The sequence below is a fragment of the Arvicola amphibius genome, chromosome 6 (assembly GCF_903992535.2).
Source record: "Arvicola amphibius chromosome 6, mArvAmp1.2, whole genome shotgun sequence".
NCBI classification, from domain to species: domain Eukaryota; kingdom Metazoa; phylum Chordata; class Mammalia; order Rodentia; family Cricetidae; genus Arvicola; species Arvicola amphibius.
In genome coordinates this window covers 38,758,689-38,773,529 of record NC_052052.2, presented here as the reverse complement: position 1 = coordinate 38,773,529, position 14,841 = coordinate 38,758,689, and the positions used below count along the sequence as shown (strand labels likewise).

Sequence of the window (14,841 nt, the reverse complement as noted above, 5' to 3'; positions counted from 1 at the left end):
ATGTGTGGGAATCAGTGCACTGAAATCAGTTTATTTGGGTATATTTGTTCAGATTGGTGACAGATACACTTATGGTTTGAAGAAATATTATTTCAAAGTTGGTTTAATTTTGATAGAATCTTCTCTTCCCTCTCCAGTGGGTTGTATCCCCTGTAGAAAAGGCTAAATATGATGAAATCTTCCTGAAAACAGATAAGGATATGGATGGATATGTGTCTGGTCAAGAGGTCCGTGAAACCTTCCTGAAAACAGGTTTACCTTCTGTCTTACTAGCCCACATCTGGTAAGACTTTAATAGTTTTTAAAAAGTGTGTGTGTGTGTGTGTGTGTGTGTGTGTGTGTGTGTGTGTGTGTAGTGTTATATCTAGTTTTTATACTTTTTTCTAGATTTTGAGAACAGGTTAGTATTTGTTTCATTTTTTATAGAGAAAATTCAAATATGAAGAATTATTGTGTAGAATAAACAAAAATTCAGGAGTGGTATTAAAAAAACAGGTGGAGCATTTTATTTGTTTATACCAATTAAAAACTCTTAGAATGTTCTTACAAAAATCCATCTATCTGAAATTTAAACAGTTTAATAAGTAATACCTTTAGGTGCTGGAAATATAGCTCAGTTGGTAGAGTTCCTAACTAGCATGCAGGAGGGCATGGATTCGATCCCTTGCGTTACATGAATTGGATATGGTGACAATACATCTGCAATCCCAGTACTCACGGAAGTGCAAGATCAGCCTGGAATAATGAGACCATGTCTAAAGAAAAAAATTGTTTTCATTTTGCTTTAGAGCTAAATAGTATTCCATTTTTTTATATATATACAGATTTTTGTTAGCCACTTATCTATTGATGGAGATCTGTTGGTATCATTTCATTCCTATAGAGAATAGAGCAGCAATAAACAGGGATGCAAATATCTTTGCAAGAAAATAGATGTATCATATTGAGGTTACTTGAAAGAAAGAAAAATTCTGTGTGTTCTTTTTGTGAGTCCTTGGCTGTACCTTATACATGGACATCTGCAAACAGATACACACATAGGAATAGTAAGTATCACAGGTAGTAGGAGAACAAGAAAGGGTGATGAGGAAGGGTGGAGTGCAGATAAAGAATACATGAGTCAGCTGGGCGGTGGTGGCGCACGCCTTTAATCACAGCACTGGGAGGCAGAGGCAAGGCAGATCTCTGTGAGATCTAGACCAGCCTGGTCTACAAGAGCTAGTTCCAGGACAGGCTCCAAAGACACAGAAAAATCCTGTCTTGAAAAGCCAAAAAAAAAAAAAAAAAAAAAAAGATGAGTCGTGAAAGAGGGTATAAAACTTGGGTTTCTAGTTTTAACTCTATCATGGATTTTTAATTTTTTGGTGCTTAAACATGTAAGCAAAATCCTGTAGCTTCAGAATGGCTGTATATATTCATGATTTGAAAATGTTCATTGGGGTGTTATAGACTTTTGGTTTAGGCAGTTGCTTGTTTGAATGGCTACATTAGTCTGTATGGGGTTTTGTTTGTAATGTTTGTACAAGATAGTGGTTTTTTTTTAATTAAAAAATAAACAGTAGTTTACATGTCTAATCCTGTAAGATGTATATATTTGTATGACACTTGTTCATTGGTAATGCATTTCATATTACATATGATAATGCATATGAAATTGCTTTGTCTTGTGCCTGCCCCCACCCTGGCTAACTCTGCCAGATGTTATCTTGAGGTTTTTAAGAAGCAACAGACACAAAGAGAGCAGAGCATAGTAGGTCTGTCTTAAGAGAGATGGGTATTCAGACTGGAAGAGATGAAGCTTGCATAGCTGAATCTAGAGCCTTTGAGTGCCTAGGCTAAGTACACAGAACAAAGGTAACTGTCACAAATGGGTTTGGTGCTGTGCTTAGGCTTTAATCATGCATTACCTTTCTTATGGTACCTCACAAAAGGAGTTTCTTTACTTATAGATGAAGAAACTAAGATTGAGACCTCAAAAAAATTTGTTCCAGGTTATAAGGACTTAAGATAAAAGCTGGAATCCATATTCGGCTTGATACTGTGTCTTTTTGTCAACTACCCTGGTATCCAGTCTTTCTGTCAGCATTCCCCAGCATCCTTTCCATCTTCCTGCTCATACGTTCTTTTTACTTTCTCTCAGCATTGGGATTTTTGTTTTGTTTTGTTTTTCTGACAGCCCTGGCTGTTCAGGATCTTGCTCTGTAAACCAGGTTGGCCTCGTACTCAGAGATCCACCTGCCTCTGCTTCCCAAGTGCTGGGACTAAAGGTGTGCTTCACTACTGCCTGGTTTCTTTTTTAGCATCTTAATGTGGTCTAAATATATATATATATATATATATATATATATATATATATATATATATTATACAATATTGTCTGTGTGTATGTCTGCAGGCCAGAAGAGGGCACCAGACCTCATTACAGATGGTTGTGAGCCATCATGTGGTTGCTGGGAATTGAACTCAGAACCTTTGGAAGAGCAGGCAATGCTCTTAACCACTGAGCCATCTCTCCAGCCCCCTCTTTAGCTTTTTAATGTGAGTTTTGAGCAGCCTGTGATCTGTCTTTTTCAATTCAGCTAATTATTTTTAAAACATTAAAATTATATTTTTTCTCCTGGGTTTTGGGAATAGTAATTATAGCACTTATGTACTGTGATTTTGTTTGTTTGTATAGGGCACTGTGTGACACAAAGAACTGTGGGAAGCTTTCAAAAGACCAGTTTGCCTTGGCTTTTCACTTAATCAATCAAAAGTTAATAAAGGGCATTGATCCTCCACAAATTCTCACTCCTGAGATGATTCCACCATCAGACAGATCAAGTTTACAAAAGGTAAGAAAACTTTAAAGAAGACCTGCATGCCTGATAGAAAGGAACCAATGCTGTGTCTAGTCACAAACGTGGAGGGGCAGAGCACTCCCATTTGGTTTAGTGTATCTGTGAGCATGCTCACAGACCTTATATAGCCCTAATATAGCATCCTTGAACTGCCAACTCTACTATCCATCACACATATGACTGCTGTACTTTAGTATATTAAATTGAAGTTGATTTTTTTTTTTTGAAACAGGGTCTCATATAGCCCAGCCTGGCATTGAATACTGTATATCTGAGAATTACTTTGAACTTCTGATCCTTTCTTCTTTCACTTTCCAAATGCTAGGATTATAAGCATGCACCATAGCTAGTCAATTTTTATGAAAAACTAAAGAAGGAAGGGAGGAAGAAAACATTAGCTGTAATAATTAAATTGTTACATTTCAATCTTACAGAAAACAATACAAATTTGGAAACAAAATTCATAAGATAGTGATTGCTTAGTATCAATTTTACATTAAAATAGCCTTCAAGAAAAATTGTATGTTGAGGAAAATCTGTATGCATTTCTTTGCCATAGGATGAGTGTTCATTCTTAATTATATATCTGAGCTTCATATCTAAACATCTGAAGTTAGTTGGGTTTCTGGTCAGCAGTGGAAATTTTCAAAACATTTTCATTTTAACCATGTTGTACTTTGAATTTTTCTTCTTTGTCTAGAAGCTCTTTTAAATGTAGCACATTTACAATATCCTGGTCTATAATAGACCTTTCAAAAGACTTATATGGTGGGTTTAGTTACATTTCAAACTAAATAACCAGGTGTTGTTTGACCCTGTAGTCTCAGCTCCTGAGAAGGCTTAGACTAAAGAATTCTTTTTGTTGGTTTCTTTGTTTTCGAGAGAGGGTTTCTCTGTAGTTTTGGAGCTTGTCTTAGAACTAGCTCTTGTAGACCAGGCTGTCCTCAAACTCACAGAGATCTGCCTGCCTCTGCCTCCTGAGTGCCGGGATTAAAGGTGTGTGCCACCATCACTTGGCTAAAGAATTATTGAATCCAGAAATTCAAGACTACCCTGGGCAGTGCAGGGAGACCTCATCTAAAAAAGACCCAAACAAAATAAAACATCTCACCCAAACTTTCTATCTTTAAATTTCTTCTCACCTGTGTCATAAATACTGCTGTGGTGATATTTCAGGGTTCAAATGTGTGTTATTAAGAACTGACTTTCAAGTACCAATAAAATGTTTTGATTTTGCATTAATTTTGTAAGATAGTTAAAAATTCCATTTTAACCTAACAGAAGTCAAAAATGGACTTTTCCCCCCAAATAAAGTAAATGGAATTCACTACTGCCAGGTCCTGAGAATTAGTTATATGAATGAGGTTTTGTACTTTGTGTTTTTAGACTCTTGGATGTGTGACATGAACTCACTAGGTTGTGGAGCGACCGAAAGTGATGCTGCACAGAAAGATGTAGGGTACAGATTTGTACATGTGCATTCTGTTCTGTTCTGTATCTCAGCAATGTAACACTGTGGGCATCATTTATGTAGGGTTTTTATTTCTGCGTTTTTAATTTATAATGACTGAAACTTTCACCAACTCTTAATTTCCAAGAACATAAATTACTGAATCAGTTCTGTTTGTTCATGGAATCTGTATGCTAGTAGACACTTGAGGTTGTATCTGTTAACATAGTTTGTAATTAGTAGACTTCTCAGAAGACCATTTGCTAGAGCGTGCTAAGGTATGCTTATTTCTTGGTGCCAGATTCATTGAAATATTTTATAACTGCTAATCTTGATATTTTATAACTTGCCTTATCTATTAATCAAAAGATACTAAAATTTGTACTGACTTTCAAATAATCTCTTCTCATTATCTATTTTTTTATTTTGTTGAAAGGAACTGCATTCTTTTGTAGCTTCAACTAAACCATTTTGAATGTCGCTTTCCTCCTCTGTGTTTTCTAGTCTGGACTGTTTCTTCCATTCTGCCGCACTCTGCTTCCGCCTTTCTTGTACTGTCAGTTTCTTAACTCCCCTCTCTCTCAAGGTTAGAGCTTTATTTTATGCTGTCTTTGTTGTATTTTAGCATTACAGTTTTTCATTTACACGGTATATTTTGAAATGAGAGTGTTTTTTATGCAGAACAGTTGATAAACAGTGAAAACGGTTGATCAGCATGCTTTTGTCATGTGTCATGCGATACTTACGTGCACTCTGGCCTGACTTCCCTGGACTCCTCAGTCCACTTAAAATCATTAAGGTGAGGCCTTGATGAAATGCACAAAACAACATGAGAGAAAATATTTGTAAGGGTGCATGTGGGGCTGGAGGTGCTCAGCAGTTAAGAGCACTGACTGCTCTTCCAGAGGATCCAGGTTTGGTTCCCCACACTCACGTGGTGGCTTCACATTGGTTGCAACTCCAGTTTCCAGGGAGCTGCTGGAGCTGACAATCTCTTCTGGTTTCCATCAGTACTGTTGGTGCTTGATACACTTACACACATACAAGCAAAACACATACGAATTAAACAGAAAGGGAATGTTCGGAGAGGTACCTTAGCAGTTAAGAACACTAGCTGCTCTTCCAGAATACCTGGGTTTGATTCCCCACTCACAGGCGTGGCAGCTTACAACCGTCTGTGGGATCCAAAGCCCTCTTCTAGTCCCCACAGGCACCAAGTGCACATTTGCTACACAGACTTATAAGCAAGCAAATACCCATACACATAAAAAAATAATTCAAAATTGAATAAATGAATAAAATAATTTTAAAAGACGGGCATGCTACAATTTTTCTTTGTGTACCCTTCATGTACTATACATAATTTTAGTTAAACTTTTCCATATTTGCTTGCATGCCATTTTAGTAATATAAAGCTATTACCTTCTAACTTGTTTGAGGCTAATCTAATTTATTTAACTTAATCTTCTTGCCTATTGGTGTTTTAATAGCAAAGGCTGCAAAATGTAATCCACTTTTTAAGAAGAGGTATGGAAGCCATGTGTTTCCTGGTATACTTGCACCTCTGATAGAACTTTTCTCAGTAGCATTTAAGTGATAGAAATTACTCTTGGTAATAAATGTGAGATCAAGTTCTATTTTTTTTCATTTTTTTCACCTGTCTGGATATCTGACTCAACCTAACCCATAGGTCAAGTTTAGATAAAACTAAAACTTAGTGAATCTGCCTTAAGATTCTTAATTTAATATGGCTTCAGTAATGGTCTGTATATTAATGGAGCTTAATAAGACAGTTAAGTATTTTTGAGAATCATGGCAGTGTGCACCTTTTAACCTCAGCACTCCAGAGACTGAGGCCAGAAGGTTTACAGTAAATTTAAGGCTATCCTAGGCTACATAGTGAGCTCAAGAGTAGCCTAGGCTACATAGGGAAGTGCTGTCTCAACTGCCCCTCCAAAAGAATTATATTTGATGTAAGGTTGTTACTAATATAAAATTTGAAGTTTAATTAATTTAATCTTTATAGATGAGTTTTAATGCTAATAATCAAAACAACTCAGTATTAGCAGGCAATGTGATATAAAAAAGTAGAAGGAATTATTTGTCAAATTTTATTAACCTGTTTGCTAAGTTTACTTTTAGCACAATGTTTTCTAAGTTACTTTGGCATGCAAATGCCAAAGGTCATGTTATAAAATGACAGTTGTATTTAATCAGAAGATTTTTGATCAAATTAATAGGTTCAACTTTGAGCAGTCCCTTGATCTGTTTCCCAGCTCTAAATTTAGTTAATACCTCCCAATGATTCACTTTTTAGATTACTTTTGAGAACTGATTGATAGGCTTAGGAGTGCCTAATAAATTTTAGTGATTGTGTAAGGGTGAGGAATAGAATATTATGGAACATTTAGATCTTTTCTGCTGTGTGCGTTGTGACACATGAAAGTCACAGCATTAGTGTTAATAACTCAGTTTTATGTTCTTATAAGGCCACTAATATATTGTAGGTCTCACATAGTCAGGTTTTAGTTTTACTATTTCCAAAAGCTGATGATTTTGTATTTGTTAATCTGATTGTAATGGTGTGTATAAGTTGGGTTTTTAAAGGAGCACTTATCCTCTTGTTCTGACTTTAGAAAGCAAACCGGACATCAATGGCAGTACAAAAAAGAAAAAGTTACTTCATTTGATCTAAGTAGGCAGGGCCGAGATTTATTTCTCTGTTTTCTGGGTGAAGAGGATATAGTTAGCAAAATAACAGAATGTAGATTAAACCTAGATTCTGTATCTATATAAGTATCATTTGGTAACCAATTCTGATATCATCCTTATTAAAAGAAAACTGTGTTGGGTATATGGTGTCCCATGCAATCCCCATACTTGTGGGTAGAGGCAGGAGGATCAGGAATTCAAGGTCACCGTTGTCTCCACAGCACGTTTAAGGGCATCTTGGGTACATGAGACCCTGCCTCAAAAACACAAAAATGGACTGGAGAGATGGCTGAGCAGTTAAGTGTGTTAACTGCTGTTGCAGAGGGACTGGAGTTTGACTCCAGAACCCGTGTCGGGCTGCTTACACCACCTGTAACAGGATCTGATGCCTTTCTCTGGCCTCTGTAGTATGCCCATGCACACAGAGTTAAAAATCTGTTTACGAAAAACCAGAAAAACACTAATACACGCTAAAATAATTAAGAAATGAAAAGAAAGATTTTCTATATATAGACTTACATACATGGTGATAGTAGTATTTATTGTAGGACATGTTTGAGCAGTGGGTCAGTTGATTTTTGGTTAGATTAGATAATAAAAGCATTTAACAAAAAGTATTTGTTGAGTAAAGTCAACCACCATTATAATTCTGAGACTCAACAAAATTTATGTACTTATTCTGTTCTAGATGATGTAAATAGAAATATATCATTATCCATGTTGCTGCTAAATCACACATCTTAATGGAGGAATTAATTTCTAATCTTGCATGTGTTTATTTACTGCAGAACTCTGGGTAAACTAGGATCATATGACAAAGGCAATGGGATCTGGGGTGTGAGTTTATATTATTGAATAATAGCTTTCTGGAGGGTGTAAGGGAGCTGTCTTAATATATAAGAACATATATAATTACAAATATGTATATATGGTTGTGCAAAGTATTTTATTAAATGAATTAAAAGTGATAATATGTAGTAAAATGGAATACCTCGTTACCCTGTATAGCTTTAGCATTTTGAGTGCTTAGCATGTATAGTAGTAATGTATAACTGTGAATTTTCTGTTTTTAGACCATCATAGGATCAAGTCCTGTTGCAGATTTCTCTGCTATTAAGGAACTAGATACTCTTAACAATGAAATAGTTGACCTCCAGAGGTATGTAAAGTAAAATTATAGCTAACTTTATAGACACACATACAGATTATATGTATACTATATGTGTATTACATAAACTTCCTCATTTCTTATGCACATTTTGATAAATACTACTTTATTTCTTTAAATACCATATTTCTGCTTAAATGGGATCAGAATGCTTTTTTAAAATATCAAATATAGGGCTGGAGAGATGGCTCAGTGGTTAAGAGCATTGCCTGCTCTTCTAAAGGTCCTGAGTTCAATTCCCAGCAACCACATGGTGGCTCACAACCATCTGTGATGAGGTCTGGTGCCCTCTTCTGGCCTGCAGGCATAGACACAGACAGAATATTGTATGCATAATAAATAAATAAATATTTAAAAAAATCAAATATAAGCTAGGTGGTAGTGATGCATGCCTTTAATCCCAGCACTCGGGAGGCAGAAGCAGGTGAGTCTCTATGAGTTCAAGGGCCAGCCTGGTCTACAGAGCAAGTTCTAGGACAGTTAGTACTGTTATACAGAGATACCCTGTCTTGAAACAAACAAACAAACAAAATTAAATATAAGGCAAATGATCAAGGAAGACGCTCATTGTTGACCTCTTGCCTTCACACTGACACATCTGTGCATATACCCACAAACACACACACACATACACCTATACCTTTTTATTACTTTGGTTCACGACAGAAGTAAACATTGGGTTACTGTGTCTATAATCATGTTTATATTTTATTTTCACAGGGCCTGTAAATGCCCCATTAAACATTCTTGCTTATGTGTGTATTAACATTTAAACTGCTAGTTAGGAAAATACTTGTCTCTGTGCCTCTCAAGCTGATGTAGACAGACACATTCTTCAGTGTTCTACACTTTCTTTCTTGACTTGCACAGTTGTTTAGTGTATAAAATGCCTTTATAGTTATTTTAATAGGAATTAGCACCATAGATAAAATACTCTTACTTTTGTTGCCATTTTTAATAGTTATTACATTTGGGCATTCAAATCTTTTACCGATCTTTGATAATTGAGATATTATGGCTGTTGTATATAGTAAATGATAACTAGTAACCTATGAGGAGCATGCCTAGCATTTTCAAGTTTTCGTTAGATCACCAAGTCTTTAGGATATTTAATTATATACCTAGTCTTTCAGTATTTTTTTCTGTACAAAAGTTTTTACTCTTGAGGTTTTGTTTTTGAATCTTTTTAATAGAATAAATGTATATAACTATGATATAGGAAAGAATTCAAATAGTGTATGTGATGTTTACTAAATTGCTTTTTGACAGAAGACTTCACTTTTATTGTTTGTTTGTTTGTTTTTACCATTTTTATTTATGCATTGTGTGTGTGCACATGTGTGTGAATGTGCTGTGGTGCGTATACAAAGGCCAGAACACAACCTTCTGGAGTCGGTTCTCTCCTCCCACCAAGCCCTGAGGAGCAAACTTAGGTTGTCAAGCTTGGTGGCAAGTGCCTTCCCATTGTGCCATCTCACTGGCTCTTTCATTGGTTAGAGATGAAGATGTTTAATTCCAAAGACTTCCGGTTGACATAGGATACATTACTCAGATCCCCAGTAACTCACTGTTGTTAGTTGAATTCTATTTTCATTTTTGATCAAGGTATGAAGGGCTCTTCCTTCATGGTGTTCCCCTGCAGAGAACAGAGGCATATACCTTTAATTCCAGGACTCAGGAGGCAGATGCAAGCTACAGAGAGAGATCCAGGATAGCCAGTGCTACATAGAGAGATCCTGTCTGTCTAAAACAAAACAAAACACAAAACTACAGCAACAACAAAAAACCCATAGTGTTTCCCTGTCACCCAGACCATTCTTCTTAAACACTTCCCACAGTATATTCTCTCTTAAGACACTTTAAAATTTCATAAGAGCAGATATTGTATTTATTCTTCAGAAATAAGCAAAGTGCTGTAACCATCTTTTGCTTTATTGTTATATTAGTTATTTTTCTTTTTTATTAAATTATATAATTTTTACAAATTTTTCACCTCCTCCTATTTCCCTTTCCCTCCCCTCATTTCTCCTCCCCCTCCCTCTCCAGTCCAAGGAGCAGTCAGGGTTCCCTGCCCTGTGGGAAGTCCAAGGTCCTCCCCCCTCCATCCAGGTCTAGGAAGGTGAGGATCCAAACAGACTAGGTTCCCACAAAGCCAGTACATGCAGTAGAATCAAAACCCAGTGCCATTGTCCTTGGCTTCTCAGTCAGCCCTCCTTGTCAGCCACGTTCAGAGAGACCGGTTTGATCACATGCTCCATCAGTCCCAGTCCAGTTGGCCTTGGTGAGCTCCCATTAGATCAGTCCCATTGTCTCAGTGAGTGGACGCACCCCTCGTGGTCCTGACTTCCTTGGTCATGTTCTCTCTCCTTCTGCTCCTCATTTGGACCTTGGGAGCTCAGTCCAGTGCTCCAGTGTGGGTCTCTGTCTCTGTCTCCATCCATCGCCAGATGAAGGTTCTATGGTGATATGCAAGATATTCATCAGTGTGGCTTTAGTATAAGTCATTTTTTTTCTTATTGAGGAAATGTATGACAGAAGCAACTGAAGCAAGGAAGGATTTATATTGGCTCACAGTTTCATAGGGTTTGGTCCATCATAGCAAAGCAAGCTGATGGTGTGAGTGGCTCTGTCTACCAAAGCAGGCATCTGTTGTAGAACTTCTCATGCAGCCACCAGACCACAAAGCAGAGACTACTCTGGCAGTGGGACTGGGCTATGACTTTCAAAAGCCCACTCCTAGTGACCCAACTCCTCCAGCCACAGCAGACTTCCCATTGTCTCCCAAAAAGCAATACTAACTAAAGACCACATACTCAAATGTAACAGCGTGTGAGGACATCCACACTCAAAGTAAACTAATCCCTTTCCTCTAACCACCTGATACAGGTAGGCATATTACCTCTCACCTCAGCCCGCCACCTTATTTATTCATTGTCTCTCATGTTACTGTTCTCATTTGCCTGGATATACCTTTAACACTGTAAGCATCTATTCATGCTTGATGGCCCAAGTTAAATATCTCTTGTTAAGCTGTTCTTAAAATCTTTAGGTTGCCAGTTGTTCTTTTTCTATTTCCAGAAACTTGATCTGTTTGGTTTTTTATTTTTTTTAAGATTTATTTATTATGTATACAACATTCTGCTTCCATGTATGCTGACACACCAGAAGAGGGTGCCAGATCTCATTACAGATGATTGTGACCCACTATGTGGTTGCTGGGAATTGAACTCACGACCTGTGGAAGAACAGCCAGTCCTCTTAACCACTGAGCCATCTCTCCAGCCCCTATTTTTATTTTTTCAAGACAGGGTCTTTCTGTGTAGCCCTAATTGTCCTACCAACCACTACGTAGACCAGCCTGGCTTCAAACTCAGAAATTTTTACCTGTCTCTGCCTCCTGAGTACTAGGGTTATAGGTGTATACCATCATGCCCAGCCAGTTCTTAAAAGCTGTTCTTGGATCCCATAAGAATCCTTACTCTTGAGCCGGGCGGTGGTGGCGCACGCCTTTAATCCCAGCACTCGGGAGGCAGAGGCAGGCAGATCTCTGTGAGTTCGAGGCCAGTCTGGGCTACAAGAGCTAGTTCCAGGACAGGCTCCAAAGCTACAGAGAAACCTTGTCTCAGAAAGCAAAACAAAACAAAAAAAAAGAATCCTTACTCCAAAAGTAAAATGCCTCAGAGAAGTTCTGGTTTTTTATTTGTTTGTTGTTGTTGTTGGGGACAGATCTTTTTTTTAAAAAGATTTATTTTTAATTATGTGTATATGGATATGTACATGTGAATCAGGTGCCTGTGGTGGCCAAAAGTTTAGGATCCTGTGGGACTGGAATTATAGGTGGTGTTATGGGTCCTGGGAATGGAACTCAGATCCTCTCAGTTCAGTTCACAGCAGCCACATCGGGTGGCTCACTCACACTGTCTTATAGCCCCAGTTCCAGGATATTGGGAGCCCTCTCCTGGCCTCTGTAGTCACTGCACGCATATAGTACACATTTATACTTCTCCCCCATGCTCCACACACATAAAATAAAAAATTAATTTTAAAAAAGAGAACAGCCAGCCAAGAACTAAGAATTGTCCATATATATCATACACTCTTAAATGTTTACAACATTTAACTTAATATTTTATAATTAATGCGATAGATTATAAATAAGGGCCTTTAAACTTTAATTTTTGCGAAATTAAAAACCTAAAGTAAAAATCAGCATCAGTCCTCAAACTTTAAAGTTTTTAACCAACTTGGAATAAAATGTTACCTGACTTCCAGACTCATTTGGTTGAAAAGCTAACGCTTGTGGTCAGCTGTGTCTAGTTATTACTCTACTCTAACCCCAGACTTCTGACAGTTCCAAAATAAGCAAGGCACGATGCTTGTTGCCTTTCCAGCAGTTGTCATCAGCTGCTGAATAATAAAAGCCTCTGCTTCCTTTCTTCCACACAAGCCAAAAAGGAAAGAAGAGTCATCTTGTTAAGTTCTGTCATTCACTGCTCAGAAACGAAGACTCAGTCTGATCTAGAAACCTCCAGGGCTCAGCATTTCCTGTATGCTTGCAGCTCTGCATGTTTACCAAGTGCCACAGCTTGCTTACCACCGTCTCCGATGCTCCCTCTCAGCTTTCCATACCACGTGTGCCTCTTCTAGAATTGTGAATTCTCACCTTTGCTTTCTTTTTCTTTTACGTTAGTTTTTAATCATTGATGTAGATAGGGTAAATTTTATCATTTTAACCATTTTACATGTTGCCTTTTGTTTTAAACCTGAATATCAATCCGGAGGTTTTTGTGAATGCTCAAGAAACACTGAGCAATGTATCTCCAGCTCTTAATTTTTTTTTTTCTGAGTTGGGTGTAGTGGTGAATGCCTTTAATCCAAGTACTTGAGAAGCAGAGACAGGCAAATCTCTGTGAGTTCAAGTCCAGCCTGTGCAACATAATGAATTCCAGGACAGTTGGAGCTACATAGTGAGACTCTGTCTTGAAAAAAGAAAAAAAAAAACAAAGAAAGAAAAGAAAGAAGAAAGAAAAATATTTTCCTGAGGCAGGATGTTACTAAGTTGCTCAAGTTGGTCTAAAACTTCTTATGTATTTGTCCATTCAGGCCTTGAACTTGGAGTCCTCCCACCTTCCAAGTTCTGGGACCAAGGTGTGGTACACACTTAGCCTGTGTGCATTTTAATTGACATTAAGTACATTTGTTACTGCTATCAACAATCGCTATAACTTTAATCTTCTAAAGTTAGATACTTTAATGTTATGTGTGTATACTTTTTGTGTTGGGGGAGAGCAAAAAGGAAAGCAGCTCTGTAGGAGACACTATTCAATATCAGCTTCGTGTTCTATAGACTTAAAGACTTTGGGAAATCAATGTTTGTAAAAGTTCAGGCATAGTTGCTTTGTGTGCTGTGGTGGGAGACATGAAGTCCAGGATGAAGGCCCTTACCACCTCTATATTAGTTTAGACCCCATGTCCTGAAACTTGAGTGCCGCGGGGAGAAAATGTCTCTTTTAGTTCTGCTCCTTACGATACATAGTGATAAAGAACCACAGCAAGAAAAGCAACACACCTAGCATGTTGGCAGATATGACAGGCTACACGTCCATGCACATCCATGAGCATCCTGACCAGCTCCACTTAGCTCCCCACTCCCAGACCCTCTTTTATTTTGAAACGTGGTGTCACATAGCCTAGTATAACTTCAAACTTGCTATCTTGAATTTCTAAACCTCTGCCTCTATTTCCTGAATGCTGGGATTACAGGTATGACTGTTAAGGTGTCCAGTTTTATCGTGTACTTGGTTGATTAAACCTAGTGTTTCATGCATGCTACATGAAGCCTACCAACTGAATTACAGCATAGCTCCCTATAACCTATTTTAGTCACATATAAAACTCCGGTCCTTTCAGTTTACTGATGTTACAGTTAATATTTTTATAGATTGTGTTTCTACTAACAGACATACAGGTTTTAATGCTTTTGTCACTTAAATCTTACAGAACGTATAAAATTAAGTTTTGAATCAAAATTGTAGTAGTGCCATTTCTTGTATTTGCTTGTGTGTTTACCTTTACCGAAAACCTTTACATTGTCATATGCCTTTGAGCTGATTGCTTATCATACTTTCATCTGAAGGACTCTTGTTAGCATTTCTTATAGGACAGCCCTACTACTTTTTGTTTATCTAGGAATAGTTTAAGGCCAGTTTGGTCAGGTATGGGATTTTTGTTGTTGTTCATTTTAAAGACATATCTAACTTGGTAGTTCTTACTGGCCTGGGACTTGATTGGAACACACAGAGATCTGCCTGCTTCTGCTTCCTAAGTGCTAGGGGTTTGCAGGTTTGTGTTTGCCATGCCTGGCAGGTACAGAATCCTTGATTGACAGGGTTTTTTTCCAGCAATTTAAATGTGTCTGTATCTCCCTCCTTCCATCTCTCTCATCCCTGCCTGCCTCTTAAGTGCTGTACCACTGAGCACCAGCGCCAGCTCCAGCTCCACTCCTTAGATGGGTTTTCTACTCTTGTCTTGTAACCATAAGTCCTTTTTACAGGTTGAAAAAGTGTTTCATCGACATTAAGTATAGCTAATACTTAGGCTCAAAGCCTGTGTCTTCCATCGTGTGTATTTTGTCATCCTAGCTGAAGGTAATGGTATTAACATTCACACAC

At 37.7% G+C, this 14,841-nt stretch overlaps 1 protein-coding gene across 2 annotated transcripts in view; it reads left to right on the top strand.

Moving 5' to 3' along the window:
• Nucleotides 1-14,841, top strand: part of Eps15 (epidermal growth factor receptor pathway substrate 15) — a 102,880-nt gene that overhangs the window by 48,107 nt on the left and 39,932 nt on the right. For both annotated transcript variants that reach the window (XM_038333978.1, XM_038333979.1), the window contains exons 10-12: nucleotides 138-283; nucleotides 2,678-2,834; nucleotides 8,076-8,161. In XM_038333978.1, the coding sequence (XP_038189906.1) occupies nucleotides 138-283; nucleotides 2,678-2,834; nucleotides 8,076-8,161 (389 nt within the window). The remainder of the gene's footprint in view (nucleotides 1-137; nucleotides 284-2,677; nucleotides 2,835-8,075; nucleotides 8,162-14,841) is intronic.